The sequence below is a fragment of the Corythoichthys intestinalis genome, chromosome 5 (genome assembly GCF_030265065.1).
Source record: "Corythoichthys intestinalis isolate RoL2023-P3 chromosome 5, ASM3026506v1, whole genome shotgun sequence".
Taxonomy (NCBI): Eukaryota; Metazoa; Chordata; class Actinopteri; order Syngnathiformes; family Syngnathidae; genus Corythoichthys; species Corythoichthys intestinalis.
In genome coordinates this window covers 53,706,721-53,724,587 of record NC_080399.1, presented here as the reverse complement: position 1 = coordinate 53,724,587, position 17,867 = coordinate 53,706,721, and the positions used below count along the sequence as shown (strand labels likewise).

The window sequence follows — 17,867 nt, the reverse complement described above, 5'->3', positions numbered from 1 at the left end:
AAATGTCCTATTTAGTTGTATGGGTGCTGAGTGTTTAGCATTTATCTGGGTTCTGGCATTTCTTTTCCCCCATGCTTGCGTTGGTTTTCTCACGGGCCTCATTTTTTCCTCCATATTCCCAAAACATTCATGCTAGGCTCTACAAAGTCCTGTGTATTAATATGAATGTAATATGTGTTTGTCTATGTGTGGCCTGTGATTGATTGTGACCAGTCCAAGGATATTCGCGTCTCTTTCTGGATGTCAACTGGGTTTACATCCCCAGTCCAAAATATTCCACGTCTTTCTGATAATGAGCTCTGGTAAGTTGTCTCTGGTTATTTGCTGCATGTGGAAAGATCTCCAAATCAATTTGTATTTTTTTAAAGCTTCAAAACTTGTTATTTTTTACGTCGTGTTTCGCATTAAACAACCTAAAGCCCACTACAGAGTGGCATTGCCCAAACCAAATGACCTTTCAAAAAGTGTGTTGGGTTCTGCTACTACACTTACTATAAATTCGTTTGGCCTTTGAAAATGCACATTCGGGCAAACCAAGAAGACTCATTATTTGCTCACCTTAATGTTACTTGGCTTAAAAAAGGGATCTTAAAAGAAGATCTTAGACTTAACATCACCTTCTTCCTGAGTCCCCACTGTCAAATATGCTGGTAAAAATCTAATGCTTTTGAGGTATTTTTCAGCCAGGGAACCCAATCACAGTATACTACATCAAGAACAAAAGAGCAAGAACAAAAGAGAAATACATCAAGATTATCAACAACCACAACAGGCAGTCTGCAGAGAAAGCTGGCTTTGGGCACCGGTGGACATATCAGAAGGACAACAGCCCAAAGCTCGCAGTAAAAGTGGTGAAGAAATGATTAGTAGACAAAAACATGAATATTTTGCAAAGCCCTAGCCAGAGTCCAGACTTAAATCCTTCCTATTCTTGCTAATGTTAAGTTTGTGTCTTCTGGTGTAAGCCTTTGTACTGTCTGCTCATCTTGTGCTCTAAAACAGTAGGTAGTAATACCTAAACTATTGCTGTTTAGAGGTTTTCCTGATGTTATTAACAGTTGTTTTGGGGCCTTTCTCGCAGCTCTCGCAGTGTTTCTTGCAGCTGTTTTCCTTGATCTATGGGTCCAATAGCTTTTATTTAGTACAGCAGGGGTATATTTGTTTCTTCTGGGCAATCCAAATAGTTGTATTTTCTCTGCCCAACGTATGTGCAATGGTTTTAATTGATTTTCCATTGCAGACATTCCCAATTGTTTGTTTTGGCAAGGCTCAGATTTGAAAGATGCTGTAAAACAGGGGTCCCCAAACTATAGCTTGCGGGCCAACTCTGGCCCGCCACAGCCACTCTTCGGAGTAAAAATAATTTCGGCCACTTGTATCTAGGATCTTGCTCTTTTGGTCATGACCCATGTCAGGGAAGCTCAAATTTGAACTCCAGGACAAGTGTTACCTCAATAGCTCGATTACAGAAATAAATACGACCCCAATAATGGATTGCTTTTCTTCGAAGGCTTTATGAACAAGAGCTCTTGGGTACAGAATGATGGGACCCAGCCAGGAGCTGTGATCACCCAGAGAGTACGAAGCAGTACAATAGAGGCTGGACATTTATACTGTTGAAAAGGGCGGTGCCGAAGCCAACCGTGAAACAAAACTTTACCGAGATACAAACTCATCGTCTCACAAGCCTGGGTATTTTTCCATAAAAAAACATCTTTGAGCTGAGACCTTGAGCACCGGTCCCGGCTGGAACAACAGTAAGAAAACACAGTCCTCCCTTGTATTCATTCAGGGCATATTGAAAAACAACGGAACATAACAGTCCATATTTGGGCATATTGATACCGTCTACGATCGTCAAGGCCATGAGAAGGCACACTCAAAAAGATTACAACACATTAATATAACAATGATACTTTATGCTATAATGTTCTCATACAAGCATAACAAAAGCATACAAAATATGAAATGTTTAATGCTTGTGTTTTAAGCATGAATAAAATTCTCACACAACCCACAACTTGTGCATTGTCTTATGTGCATCATGACTCGATCAAAAGAGCTGTCTGAAGACCTGCGATAAAGGATTTTTTATTTGTATACAGCTGGGAATAAAGCTGGGAAAGGATACAAAACCATCTCTAAAAGGCTGAGTGTTTGTCAGTCGACAGTCAGAGAAGTTGTCTACAAATGGAGAGAGTTTGGCACTGTTGCTTCTCTCCCAAGGAGTGGCCGTCCACCAAAGATGAGAGTTCAGCGCAAAATACTCAGAAAGGTAAAAAAAAAAAAAAAAATCTAGGGTGTCTGCTAAAGATTTACAGAAATCACTGGCACAGTCCAATATCTCTGTGCACACATCAACTGTATGTAAAACTATGGCCAAGAATGGTGTTCATGGGAGGATTCCACGGAGGAAGCCGCTGTTGTCTAAGAAAAACATGGTTGCTCATTTAATATTCACAAAAAGGCGCTTGGACACTCCAAAGAACTTTTGGCAAAATATTTTGTGGACTGATGAAACCAAAGTTGAATTGTTTGGGAGTAACACACAATGTCATGGGTGGAGGAAAAATGGAACAGCTCACCAACATCAACACCTCATCCCCAACGTGAAGCATGGTTGTTTTGCTGCCTCGGGGACAGGACAACTTGCAATCACTAATGGAAGAATTATTTCAAAAGTTTATCAGGATGTTTTGCAGGAAAACCTGGGACTGTCTGTCAGACAGTTGATTCTAAAAAGGGATGGATGCTGCAACAAGACAATGATCCAAAACACAGATATAAATCAACTTCAGAATGGTTTTAGAAGAGCAAAATACACGTTCTGGAATAGCCAAGTCAAAGTCCAGACTTGAACCACATTGAGATGCTGTGGCATGTTCTAAAGACAGCGATTAATGCCCACAAAATACTGTATTAAATGTGATGGTTCACTTACTTATTTTCCCCTTTTTGTCATTGTTTGCATACTATCCTCTTTAAGTATGAAAACCTATAAGTAGTGTTTGGGTGGTTTTAATTGAAGCAGACGCTGTTTTTTTTTCATCTGTGTGATTTTGACAAAGATCAGATCACATTTGATGGTGATTATATGCAGAAATTTGAGAAATTCCAAAAGGTTCAGATACTTTTTCATACCACTGTAGCTCAACCAATAGCAGAGTGTGTTGAGTTAAGGCCGACTATATCTAGCCTGAGCCTCTCAACGTCGAACACCAGCTCAGGTGCCTTCCCTACCAGAGAAATGACATTGCAAGTCCCAAGATCCAGCCGGGAATCATACCGCAAAGATCCCAGCTGTTGGCCCATGAAATTGACCTTCGAATTCCCACCATGCCATCATAATTATGGGATATATATGTTTGGTTAGTGGCAATTTTTTTTTCAACATAGTAGTCATTTTGTGTTCACCCACCTCATAATTTATTAACCGTCACAGACAACCCTTTTTTTGTTGAATCCGAGACATGTTCTGTGGTATCGCTGATAAAGCCCCTCAATGTAGTGTGTGGTCAAGCTTATGTAGATTATGCTTATTAAATGACAATGGTAACAATAGACGGGAATTAGGATTATAGAACATTGTTTACTTGCTACCCAATCAGCTACTAACGGTATGTTCCGTTGTTTGTGAAAGCCATCATCATCATCATCAAATGACTGACAAACAACATAGAATACCCACAACAGCAATTGGTTTACTTTAGCCACATTCAGACATGTCTGGTAATGCAACTGTGTTTTTTCGGTTCATGCTCATGTGTGTACACAAATTGCCGGCTCAATTTACTACCACATTCCCAGAAAATCTACTGCCTAGCTAGTCACAACCGGATCATTTGCAGTATGCGTTATGTGTGATCGCAGCTGGTGATGTTCTGCTTCAGAGCTCAGAGGCTGATGACGTACAATTGACATCACATGACTATATCGCACTCCGCAATTGAGGTCTGTCATTCTCTAATTCTTCCTCACCGTCAGACAGAATAACAACATTTGCCAAGCAGTAAAGAACGTATTAAGTATATAAATGACAGACTAGTTCTGACTACTGTTCATCAAACCTAGGGTTTAGGAAGAGATTGATACTTTTGAATGAGACGGCGCAGGATTGAGTAGTTCACAGACAGCGGTGAAAATGAAACCAGTGATATGGAAAATAAAGAAATAAATAAATAGTATTGTGTCTGCACAAAGATATAAAGGTTCTTACTTTTAATAATGAGATCTAGGGTTATTCTCAGACATGCACAAGTGTAGTAAATTGGACCCTAATTTCATTTTGAAATGCCATTTGAGCCAAACAGTTGAAACGAAACCAAAATGACAAAAGAGAGATGGTGCAACGGTGCAAAAAGGCTTTCTTTTACAAAGCTACTGGCACTGTAAAAAGCCCTTTGCTCTGTTGGTTTTGGAGTCTAGTTACAGCCAGTAGATAGAAACACACCACAGATGTGTGTTCGTGTTTACGCTTCACAGAAGATAATTGTGGAAGTCTTTCTTTCTCCTCAGCAGCTCTCAGCTTTTCAGCTGGAGCTGTATTGCTACTTAGCAAAATATCTCACATCTCTGCCTTCTCAAACTCCCTCTATTTACCCCATTGTCCAGCATGACCTACTCTCCATCATCATGTACCACTACTTCCTTTCCATCTTCCGCTAGTACTGATACTGTATCTGTCTCTTGTCTGGAAGAACGCCATGTCTTCCTGACACAGTCAAGCTGCACCAAATACTCAACAACATTTTACTTTCTCCCACAACTAACAATCTCTGCCTCACATAGTCAAGCTGCACCAAACATTCAACATTTTAGTTTCTTCCCACAACAACCAATCTCTGCTTTTTGGCTTACATGTGTCATATATTTCAGGGCACACTCTCAGACTCCTATAAATTCATCCAATTGAAATTTCAAATTCAAATTGCGGAGGATCTCTTCCTATAGCTTACCTGAAACTGACCGGTGTAGTCATCATCTTTAGTGCCCTCCTTGCCCTCCTTCAGTGCAATGAGGGTAAAACCTCTGAAATATGCAGGGCTGGTCGCCAAGAGGAGCACTGTAGGGAGGAAAGAGTGTGTATTAACACCTCAGAAGCGCTGAGAAGGAAATTGGCTTTACATTGACACATCATGGGCAATGATGCAGGTTTACACATTGAATGAAAACCCGCATTCCTGTCTTCATTGTCATGATAGGGAAGAGTAAGCACTGTAAATATAGACTTAGCATTTTACTATGAAAGTAGCAGGACATGATAAAAATGTGAGAAATATGAGATGTCTACTTTAGAAAATGCTTCTGTATCAATGTTTTTGTTGTTGTTGTTGCTTGTTTAGCTCATACAGGCTGCACAAAAAAATATATAGACCCCTTTGCAGCTGATAACTTGACATGTTCACACTTGAACTGCATTTTCATTCATACTTCTTGTAGCATTTGACAATAAATTTTCTTTCTTCAAAGTTTAGTCTGGCTGCTGTCATCATTGATGACAATGGGTCAATGGGTATATTCCACCAAAAAAACTGCTAAATGTATCTGAACCTTTTGGAATTTCTTACATTTCTGCATAAACTCACCATCAAATGCAATCTGATTTTTGTCAAAATCACACAGATGAAAAAAACAGTGTCTGCTTTAACTGAGCCCAACCAAACAATTTCAGGTTTTCATATTTTAATGAGGATAGTATGCAAACAATGTCAGAAGGGTTAAAATAAGTTAGAGAACCATCACATTTAATATTTTGTGGCCCCCTCTTTGGCAGCAATAACTTCAACCAGACGCTTCCTGTAGCTGCAGATCAGTCTGCCACATTCATCAAGAATAATTTTGGCCCATTCTTTTCTCCAAAACTGCTGTAGTTCAGTCAGATTCCCGGGATGTCTGACATGAATCGCTGTCTTTAGGTCATGCCACAGCATCTCAATGGGGTTCAAGTCTGGACTTTCACTTGGCCACTCCAGAATGTGTATTTTGTTCTTCTGAAACCATTCTGAGGTTGATTTACTTTGGGATCATTGTCTTGTTGCATCCATCCTCTTTTCAGCTTCAACTGTCTGACAGACGGCCTCAGGTTTTCCTGCAAAACACCCAGATAAACTTTTTGAATTCATTCTTCCATTAATGATTGTAAGTTGTCCAGGCCCTGAGGCAGCAAATACAGCCCCAAATCAAGATGCTCCCTCCACCATGCTTCACACCACGGTGGGAATGAGGTGTTGATGTTGGTGAGCCGTTCCCTTTTTTCTCCACACATGACGTTGCGTGTTACTCCTGAACAATTCAACTTTGGTTTCCTCAGTCCACAAAATATTTTGCCAAAACTTCTGTGAAGTGTCCAAGTGCCTTTTTGCGAACATTAAATGAGCAACAATGTTTGTTTTGGACATTGGTGGCTTCCTCCGTGGAGTCCTCCCATGAACACCATTCTTGGCTATAGTTTTACATATGGTTCATGTGTGCACAGAGATATTGGACTGTGCCTGTGATTTCTGTAAGTCTTGAGCAGACACTATAGGGTTGTTTTTTACCTCTCTGAGTATTCTGCGCTGAACTCTTGGCGTCATCTTTGGTGGACGACCACTCCTTGGGAGAGAAGCAACAGTGCCAAACTCTCCATTTGTAGACAACTTCTCTGAATGTCAATTGATGAACATCCAGACTTTTAGAGATGGGTTTGTATCCTTTCCCAGCTTTATACAAAGCAACAATCCTTGATCGCAGGTCTTCAGACAGCTCTTTTGATCGAGCCATGATGCACACCAGAAAATGCTTCTCATCAAGATAATTCTTACCAGGTGCGTGTTTTATAGTGAGCAAGGCAGCTTCAAACCACTCATCAGTGATTGGGCAAACACCTGACTTAAATTGTTTGGTAAAAATTGGTTTCAATTGCTCTTTAAGTCTCCTTAGGCAGAGGGTTCACTTAGTTATTTTTCCCCTTTCTGTCATTGCTTGCATGCTATCATCATTAAAATATGAAAACCTATAAATGTTTGGGTGGTTTTAGTCAAAGCAGACACTCTTTTTACATCTGTGTGATTTTGACAAAGATCAGATCACATTTGATGGTGATTATTTTTCCCCACTGTATTTTTTTTATTGATTTTCCAAAAAATAATTCACACCATCAAAAACAATACCATAAAAAACACACCAAACACATAAAAACCCAACAAAAAAAAGACAAAAAACAAGCAAACAATTGTTCCTCTACCATTATTAAGCTCCAGTTTCACCTTTTTTTTTTCTTCCTCGTCCTTCTTCCCCTTTTATCCTCCATAACACAGAATCACAGTTCACAATTTGATCCAGTGGGCCCTCATGTTAGTTTCCTCTTTTTGACATAACTCATAAAAGGTGTCCACATGTCCTCAAAAGTCTGTTGTTTGCCCTTCAAAATGTATGTCATGTGTTCTAGAGGCATTAATGACAACATCTGATTCATCCATTGTTTGGTAGAAGGTCCATAATTCGATTTCCATCCCAGTGCAATGCATTTCTTCGCCATTGTTAAACCAAGACTAATAAGTGTCTTTTCATGTTTGGTAATATTATGTTCTTCTGGAAACAGTCCCAACAAATACAACTTTGGTCCGAATGGAATGTTTTTTAAAATCACTTCCTCCAACATCTTTTTTACCTCGTGCCAAAATTTCTTAACTTCTCCGCATTGCCATCCACAGTGAAATAGGGTGCCTTTTTCTCTTGTACACTAAAAGCAGATATCAGGAATGTTTTTATTATATCTGTTTAGTTCTACAGGTGTTATGTATGTTCGCATTATCCACTTATATTGAATAAGTCTCAGCCGTGCGTTCATGCATTTAGTTTGAGCATTCACACACAACTTAGCCCAATCCCTTTCTGTTATGTCCTCAACCAAATTATGACTCCTTGCCCTCATTTTGTCCTTTGAGTTTTCAGGAGAGTTAAACATTCAAGTTGTATACCAACTCGAGATAGCCCCTCTCCCAAGGATGTCTTTAGTCATCAAATCTTCTAAGAGGGAGAGAGAAGGTTTAAGGAGATCGAGACTGTGATTTGTTTTAATAAAACTCCTGAGTTGTAAGTATTTTAAAAAATGTTTCCTATCAAGTCCAAATTTCAATCGTAATTGATCAAAGGAAATCGTAACATTGGTGTCAGAAATATAAAAGTCATTAATTGTTTTAAGTCCCTTTGAGTGCCACAACCTAAATATATCGTCCGCCCTCCCTGGAACGAACAAATTATTTCCCCAGACTGGACTAAACCGGGATAACGTATTTGGTTCTTGTAAACATTCTTTTATTTGATGCCATATTTTTATCATGTTTTTCAAGATTGGGTTTTTGTTCTGCTTGAGCAACCTTTTTTTCAAATCAGAGTATAGTTATAAAAACACCGGCAACTTAAGACCACATGACTCCAGTTCAACCCAACATGGGGGGTCTTTGTTCAAAAAATAAAACATAATGGATCTCAGTTGAGCTGCTTGATAGTACCAATTCAGGTTGGGGCATTTCAAGCCCCCTTGGTCAAATGGGATGGTGATTTTATCCAGAAATGTGAGAAACTCCAAAAAGTCTACTGTCACGGACCCATGTGTTATTCACCCCTTTTCGGCGATCGCTTGTATTTTTGTTTGTATTTAATAAACCCTTGTATGCATCCCTCCATTGATTTTTGCTTTAAAGTACAACATTGTTTCCACAGTAGCGGACCATAACATTAGCAACAAAATAAACCACACATTTCCAAAAATGGACGATGGACTCTCTTCCTCGGCTCTACGAACCCGTAGCAATTTAATTTCGTTATGTTTTCAGTTTAATTTAGCTATTTCCAGCTTGCTATGTTGATAATTGCGATGTTTGTTTACTGCTTTACGTCTTACTGCGAAGAGAGAGGAAGTGACGATCGGCCCACCATGGTATTTACGTCATCAGCCATCGTGCTGTGCCCCGGGAATTTAACGCCTGCTTTCACACACACCACTTCCCGGGAAAGTCCTCGACATTATACTAAGAAGCGACCCGTTAAATGTCTGTGTAATCTCCGTGTCAGTCGTCCTGGGAAATTGGTTTCACACATAAGGGCTACTTGTTTAAATCCCACGATTTTCCCGGTATTTGGGCGTGTGTGAAAGGGAGAAAACAGACGTAGGAGCAGTGTTTCATCGTCTACAACGGAGTATTAGGGCCAAAGAAAGAAAGAAAGGAAGAAAGAAAGAAAGAAAGAAAGACTACAAAATTCATGTCGTACTATTGCTACGAGGAAAAAAAAAGTCGTATTATTACGTAGGGGTAATGTAGTTGTAAGCTGCAACACACTTTACTTACATCTACCTCAGCTGCGTGCGACAACGAAGCATTAGTATAAATCTTTCTATTGAACATACCTTTAATTTGATGTAGATGAAGCAAAATATTAAAGGATTTCCTTATTTGTTTAACCGATTCTAAAACACAAGACGCTTTCAATACTTTTTATTTTAGCTGAGGTGGCAACGCGCTACATGAAGTACGTAGCTGCTTATTCTGTTACATTAGCGCTTCGTAATAATACGTAATAATATTCTCGTTTTAATAATTCAACATTTATTCTCGTAATCATAGTTTTTTCTCGTACTATTACCACGAGAATATAAAGCTACGTACGTTACCTAGTGCGCTGCCGCCTGTTAAAATCAACAATGTTGAATTTGAAGGCATCTTGTGTTATAGAATCAGTTCTACAAATAACAAATACTTAATATTTTGGCTCATCAACATTAAATTATTAACCATAAAATGAAATACTGTATAATCTAATGCTTCGTCATAGCTTCCATAGGTCAGGTACATGTACGTAAAGTGCTTAGCGGCTTACAGCTACATCACCCATACGTAATAGTACAACTTTTTTTCTCATAGCAATAGTACGACTTTAATCTTTTGTCCTTTTTTTTGGGGGGGGGGGGGGGGGGGGGCAAATACTCCGCCGTAATCTTCCCCCAAAGTGCTAAAACAAACAAACAAACCAAAAACCTTAAGACTAAAGTGATATTTTTATTTATTTATTTGTTAAATTTGTATTGTTGTGAGGTTACGGTTTGATTTACATTATTTCACTGGAGAGTAAAAAGAGCTGTTTTTTTTTTTTTTTTAAAGCTACATTTTCTACAGAAGAGATATTATTTACATTACTTCAGATTATTTATTATAGTAAGAATTGAAAAGACAGCTATTATTTTGTTCAAGGTTTTATATTATTATTGTTCTATTATTTTAGTAATAATACGGCGTGTTGAGTAACCTCTGAGAATTAAAATGTGTGTCTTTAGTTATATACTAGCTATTATTTTGTTAAAAAACTGATTTTTTTTTTTTTATCCAGACAGAGGAGGGACACTTTAAATATATTAAAGTTATGAGGCATCTTTGAGTGAATTTCGAGTAAAATTTAAGTATCTTGGCCAGGCTGAGCGTCCTATTTTTTGGAAGTCAAAATATGGTCGCACTAATATACTGTAGTTTATACCACAAATGAAACTTCAGAATTCAGGGGAAGTAAAAAATCAAGAGAGACCTCCAGAAGGCTTCATGGATTTTAATTTGTAGTTTGAGATCTCAAATCCTCCAAATTTCAAAATAGGAATAGCTCCCCCGCTTGAATCTTTTTTTTTCCACTTATCAAGTTTAGGGTCTACCATAGCCTTCAGCTCTCCTGCAACCCATATGAGTATAAACGTTACAGAAAATGAATGACTGAATTAAATTTAATCTAATGACACAAATACAAGACAACTGACTCTGTTTAGTTCTTCTGTGTGTTAATTGATAAGTGTGAAAACATCTTGGAGCAAGATTTTACTCTGAATCAATGGAGTCTGCATGCAGACACAAATTTGACTGCTCCTCATAGCAGCAGGGCCGAGAGCAAAATTGAATTTGCCATGTGGCATTTTTTTGCCATGTGGCAGTTTTTTTTTGCCATGTGGCATTTTTTTGGTATATGGCAAAAGGGATTTTGGTTTGTGGCACTTTTTTGGGGGGTATGTGGAATTTATTTAGGGGTATATAGCATTTTTGCAGGCCATGCACGTCCATACCATTGACGGCTATGAACGTCCAAATTTCCCCTTCATTCTAAAAGACATAAAAACATCTGAAGGCTGTGACTTTTGACCACACACTTACCATTACAGCGCATTGACATTCAACTGGGACCCAAGTCTGGCTATGCTATTGACGGCTGTGCACGTCCAAATTTTTAAATTGATTTCAAATGGCAGAAAGAACATCAATTTTGCTACATGGCAAAATTAATTTTGCATAATGCATAATGACAAAAAAAATGCAGCATGGCAAAACCCATTTTGCCACATGGCAAAAATATGCCACATTGCAAAATCAGTTTTGCCACATATCAAATACCACTTTTAGTTCTCGCTCTCTCTCCCTCATTGTGTGTGCGCCTGTGTTTGTCCATTTACTTGCTTCCAAGAAAAGGTGAGGAAGTGGATATGGGTCAGGATTCAGCTAAATTGACAACAGGGTTTTGTGGCTGACAGACATTTTAAAAATGATTTTTTAAATACGTTTTTTATTACTACAAAATCTGAAAATCTGGAAAATATCATTTTAGAAAAATATACCTTCAGATTTTAACTACACAAAATGCGACTGGGATAAAGGTTCAAGGATTCAAGGAAGGATTTTAAATCCACAATCTTTCAATGTTAGGTAGGTACTGAAGAAATGACTTATTAGTTTTTTTTTTTTTTTTTTTTTTTTTTGCCATAGCCTATATTCTACGGCTACGGAGGGGGGAAATCACTGTCCCTTGCACTTCTTTGAACTTGAACACCACAGACAGTCACCAAATACGCCACCCTCTTACCTCTGTAGGTGCTGCCCGGCTGGTAGGCTTCCGGGTCGCCTTCCATTCTGAGACGGAACTCATGGTACCCATCACGCCTGGTCCCGTGGGTCTGTGCCCGTAGGATCCTCCCGCAGTAGCCGTCCGCTCTACCGCCGGATGGTTCCTCCACAAACGCGATCGCGTTGCACACAAAACCCGACAGCACGTAATACTGCAAAAGCAACAGCAACATTGCCATGTCGATGCCTGCAGCCCAAGACGACTAGACAGTGGTTGCTCTTATCAAGTAAAAGAAAAAGTCGGAAGGCTTCTCTTTTTGAGAAACTTTCATGCAGCCACACAAAGCAGCGTGGCAGTCAGCGGTACAGGTGAAGGAAAGGCTCCATGTGGACAGGGAGCGACCTTCGTTGAGAAGGAGAGAGAACGTTATAAAGTGAAGAGAGCTGCTACGGATCAGGAGAAGGGTGTCAAGAAGACGCAGAGGAGAACCATTAACTGACAAGAAGGGAGCGCATACCCCTGTCTCCCAGCCTCCGGGCGAGGGAAGGTCTATACTTGAGCGAGTCTCCTCCCCGACAAACACGCACACGCACGAACAGTCGTTGCAGCTGTTCTCACAGTTTTTTCTCCTCAAGATCCATGCCTAAAATCAAGCCCGACAGCCATTTGCTGCCCACTACATTTTTTTTAGACCCGCCGCATATTCTAATATTAAACTACATAGCCCACTCTTCATCTCATTATACTGTACTATACTCTTATAGGGCGATAAAAACAGACATGCGTTACACACGCGCGCATACAAACAAGGAACTTCCAAGAAAAAATGAACTTCACTCCATTTTAGTGGTGGATGAAATACTCACCTTTATTTTTACTTAAGTAAAAGTACAAGTATCTAGGAAAAAATGTACTCACATAAAAGTACAAAAGTTCTTGCTTGAAAATTTACTATGTAAAAAGTAAAAGTCTTTTCTCACAATACAAAAATGTGATGTATGTATATATATAAACAGTATACTGTATATACAGCGGAAAACACTCAGGTGGCTTGAAGTTCTGCTCTGAGACCCCCAATTTGGCCAAACTTCAAAATTGTCCTATATGCATGTGCAAGGGCGTAGGTTTGCATAGGGACGGTAGGGACATAACACTACCAACTTTTCAAGATGCTCTAATTGTCCCCACCAACTTTTAAGCAAACTAATATGCATTATATAATTTGATCAGTTATATAGGTAATTAAGATGTTGCAAGAAAAGCATTGACCCAACCATTATTAATTGAATTATTGTAATTATGTTAAAACTTACGTTTACTCTTTTTAACTTGCTGAATGCGCCGGTCCATTTTTTTACCCTTCATACACACGTTTGATTGGCTGATGACTTCACCCGTCACACATGCACGCTCACACTTGCACAGCCCCTATGTCGAAAACATGTCGTTTCCTCCGCCCACTTCGAAGAAGACGGACATTATAATTTTTTTTTTTCGGCCAGCAGCAGCCACTGTAAGTAATTTCAAATGCAACCAATGTTGTGGAGGTGTTAAAACACACCACTATTTTTGCTACTGAAAGTCCGACCTGCATCAGAGTTAGAATAACATTAAACTATGTGAACTTGCTAACCTGAAAAACTCAAGTAGGAAGCTGCTTAGAGAGAAGTGTCCTTCTGTTTGTGTTTTCTACTGTTAACGTTAATTAAACTGAGAAATGTAGCGAACTCTACTGGAAACTATAGAACCAGAAAAACGTGAGCAAGAAGCTGCTTAGAGAGAGGGGTGCTGGATAAACTCATGCGTTGCTCACACAACATAACATACACACAACATAATCATAATTAACTATGTACATTAAAAAAAAAAATCTTGGGATGCCGTGAGCTACCCACACTAGTGTTGCGATCGACATCGACGTAATGAACACCCCTGATTTAGCCTATCAATTAATTAGGTTCATATTCGTGACCAATGTAGCCCTGACCCCCGTTCACTGTTTGGTCTTATTTATGTCCCATCCCGAGCAAAAAATGTACATGCAGATTATGTTGTTACACTGTCCCTGTTACATTTCTGGGTGAGCGGGGGACCCAGATGCAGAGAGGAAGGCAAGTTGGCAGAGTTAACAAATGTTTATTGCAGAATACAAAGATGGTCTGTGTCCAAAAAGTCAGGCGGCAGTTGTTGAGTGACCAAGTAAGTTGTCATGGCAGGCGAGCAATGTAGAATCTGTAAGCAAGGCAAAGTGAGTAGAATATCAGAAATACTTGGAACAAGGCAAATGCTAGAGTCACAAACTCGTCAAGTAGAGTAGTTGATCTGACGATGAAGTGATGCCAGGGACTGGCTTAAGTAGGCTGCTAATGATGATCGACTGCACCTGGTCCCAGGCTCACCCATCTGCCCAATCCTGCAATCAAGACACACACGCACGCACACACACAAACAAGGATGAGGAGCAGGGCTCAGGGGCTGGAGGCCCTAACAGTACCCCCCCTTCTACGGGCGCCACTTGGCGCACCAGCCAGCCGACCAGGGTTCCGACGGTGAAAGTCACGGATGAGGGACCGACACAGCACATGGCGGGGATCCAGCTGCGCTCCTCAGGCCCGTAACCCTCCCAGTCCACCAAGTACTGGAGACCTCGACCTCGTCGGCGGACGTCCAGCAGCCTCCGGGCAGTGAAGGCGGGATGCCCATTGATGAGCCGGGGAGGAGGAGGAGCTGGCACCGGAGGAGACAGCGGACTGGATGAAACTGGCTTAATTTGGCACACATGGAAAGTGGGGTGGATTCGAAGAGAGGCAGGAAGCTTTAGGCAAACAGCGCTTGGGTTTACAACCGCCACAATCTCGTACGGGCCCACAAACCGAGGCGACAGTTTTTTGGACTCAACCTTGAGGGGGATGTTACGGGCGCTGAGCCAGACCCGCTGTCCGACGGTGTAGGTAGGCGCGGGGGTGCGGCGGCAATCAGCTTGCGTCTTGGTACGAGCTGTCTTCCAGACCCGGGCACACTTGCACATGTGGGCTTGCACCGACGGAACTGCGCATTCTGTCTCCTGTGATGGAAACGGGAGGTTGGTAGCCCAACGAGCATTGAAAGGGTGACAAACCTGAGGAAGCGTTTGGCAGTGTGTTGTGTGCATACTCGAACTAGGCTAGGTGTGTGAACCAGGAGGAGGGAAGCGTGCTGGACATACAGCGCAGGGCCGTCTGCAGTTGTTGATTGGCTCGCTCTGCCTGCCCGTTAGTCTGTGGATGGTATCCAGATGACAGACTAACCTTGACGCCCAGGGCCGCACAGAAAGCCTTCCAGACTTGGGAGATGAACTGGGGACCTCTGTCAGAAACAATATCAGCAGGGATGCCATGGAGGCGAAACACATTGTGGACTAGCAGATCTGCGGTCTCCTTGGCAGACGGGAGTTTGGGTAGAGCAAAGAAGCGGGCAGTCTTTGAGAAACGGTCTACAACTGTGAGGATGACTGTGTTACCGTTGGAAGGTGGGAGACCAGAGATAAAGTCCAGGGAAATGTGCGGCCACATGCGTCCAGGAACTGGAAGCGGCTGCAGAAGACCGGAACTTGGCTTGGTGGAGGTTTTGTTCCGAGCGCAAACTGTACAAGCAGCCACAAAGGCTTTTGAGCGTCCTTCCATGGAAGGCCACCAAAATCTCCGTCTAATAAAGGCCAATGTTCTACGCACGCCAGGGTGGCATGTCAAGGGTGTGGAGTGCCCCCACTCCAATACCTGGGCTCAGACGGAATCGGGCACAAATAAACGGTTCTTGGGGCCTCCACCTGGGTCTGCTTGTTGTACTTGGGCTCGCTTGACCACCGACTCGATCTCCCACTTGAGACTGGCCACAAAACAGGTCGGGGATAGGATGGGTTTGGGCTCTGGTCTTTCGCTATCAGGTGCAAACTAGCGTGACAGAGCATCTGGCTTGGTGTTCTGCGATCCTGGGCGATAAGACCGAGTAAAGACGAAACAGTCGAAGAAAAGAGCCCACCTCGCCTGCCTGGAGTTCAGTCTCTTGGCCGACCGAATGTACTCCAGGTTACGATGGTCAGTCCAGATGACGAAAGGGTGCTCCGCCCCTTCCAGGAGGTGGCGCCATTCCTCCAAGGCAAGCTTGACCGCCAAGAGCTCCTCGTCGCCAATGCTATAATTGCGCTCTGCCGCTGAGAGCCTGCGGGAAAAGAAGGCGCATGACTGTACCTTGCCATCCTCCGAGCGCTGAGAGAGTACGGCTCCCACTCCAAGATCCGAAGCGTCCACCTCAACAATGAACTGGCGAGTCAGGTCGGGGTGACAAAGGATAGGTGCGGAGCAGAATCTTTTCTCGAGATAGCTGAATGCCACTTCAGCTGCACACATCCACGTGAACGGCGTAGATGGTGAGGTCAGGACTGTGAGGGGGGCGGCCACCCGGCTATAGTCCCTGATGAATCGCCTATAGAAGTTTGCGAAGCCCAAGAAGCGCTGCAGTCCTTTCCGCGTTGTAGGTCTGGGCCAATCAGCGACCGCCGTCACCTTGGCAGGGTCCATCTTCAGCTTTCTCTTAGCAACGACAAAGCCGAGGAATGTGGTCTGGGAGACATGGAACTCACATTTCTCTGCTTTGACGTACAGCTGGTTCTCAAGCAGTCTCTGGAGCACCTGCCGCACGTGGTTTACGTGAGCTGTGGGGGATTCAGAAAACACAAGTATATCGTCCAGGTAAACGAACACAAATTTGCCTATCATGTCCCGCAGGACATCATTGACCAGGCACTGGAAGACAGCAGGCGCATTAGTTAAGCCAAAGGGCATCACCAAATACTCATAGTGGCCGCGATGAGTATTAAAGGCCGTCTTCCATTCGTCCCCCTCACGAATGCGGACGAGATGGTAGGCTTGGCGCAGGTCGAGCTTGGTGAACAATGAGGCTCCATGAAGGTGAGAAAAGGCAGAGTCAATGAGCGGGAGTGGATACCTGTTCCTGATTGTAATGCTGTTTAGGCCTCTGTAGTCCACACAAGGCCTCAGGGACTTGTCCTTTTTGCCCACGAAGAAGAAGCCAGCCCCACCGGTGAAGAAGAGGGACGGATTATGCCCGCAGCCAAAGATTCAGAAATATATTTATCCATATCTTGGCGTTCCTGGCGTGAGATGTTGAATAGCCGACCGCTGGGTAGAGGCTCCCCTGGCTTCAAGTTGATGGCACAGTCGGAGGGCCTATGAGGTGGTAGCGTCTTGGCGCGGCTTTTGCTGAAAACAGGAGCAAGATCATGATAACAGGCTGGAACGAGGGACAGGTCGACCTGCTCCGGAGCTGGTGGTGCAACAGCGACACCGGCAGCAGATCCTAAGCAATTATTGAGGCAAAAGTCACTCCAAGCCGCTACGCTGCCCCTCCTCCAGTCAATGTTGGGGTTGTGGGTCTTTAACCAGGGCAGGCCGAGAACTAAGGGCACTTGTAGATTTTTTCGAAAACATAAAACTTTTTTACCTCTCTGTTGTTTCCTGAGAGTACCAAGGACAATGCCGCAGTCTCCTGAGTGACACAATACAGCAAGTCGCCATTGAGGGCTCGAGCCTTGATGGGGGTTTTCAAGGGCAGCAGGGAGACCCCTATCTGATCCACCAGGGTGCGGTCGATCAGGATATCGTCTGCACCAGAGTCAATGAAGGCATATGATGGCATGGACTGATCTTTCCAACAAAGCATGACAGAAAGCTTCAAACAAACAGTGGTAACGGCTTGATCATGACTCACCGGGCCGACCTTGTTGGCAGGTGTAGTGGTCCTCCTCCCTGACTGCAGTGGGCAATTGGCGACAAAGTGGCCATCACCCCGTAGTAAAGGCTAATGGATGAAGGCGTGACTCACCTGTCAGATTGACAGGCGAGTCCCGCCCTCTGCTGACCATTCACTCTTCCAGGATGCTGGTCCAGGTCGTAGAGAGATCATGTACGCCCGCTCGTCCCTGCTGATGGTCCTCAGGCCCCGCTTGCGGATCT

General features: G+C 42.6%; 1 protein-coding gene across 1 annotated transcript in view; it reads right to left on the bottom strand.

Annotated features, from left to right (window-relative positions):
* Positions 1-12,390, bottom strand: part of LOC130915671 (spondin-1-like) — a 175,614-nt gene extending 163,224 nt beyond the window's left edge. The window contains exons 1-2 of the mRNA XM_057835646.1: positions 11,875-12,390; positions 4,956-5,062 (exon numbers count right to left, since the gene is read on the bottom strand). Of these exons, the coding sequence (XP_057691629.1) occupies positions 4,956-5,062; positions 11,875-12,094 (327 nt within the window). The 5' untranslated portion in view covers positions 12,095-12,390. The remainder of the gene's footprint in view (positions 1-4,955; positions 5,063-11,874) is intronic.
* Between the last annotated feature and the right edge of the window lie 5,477 nt (positions 12,391-17,867).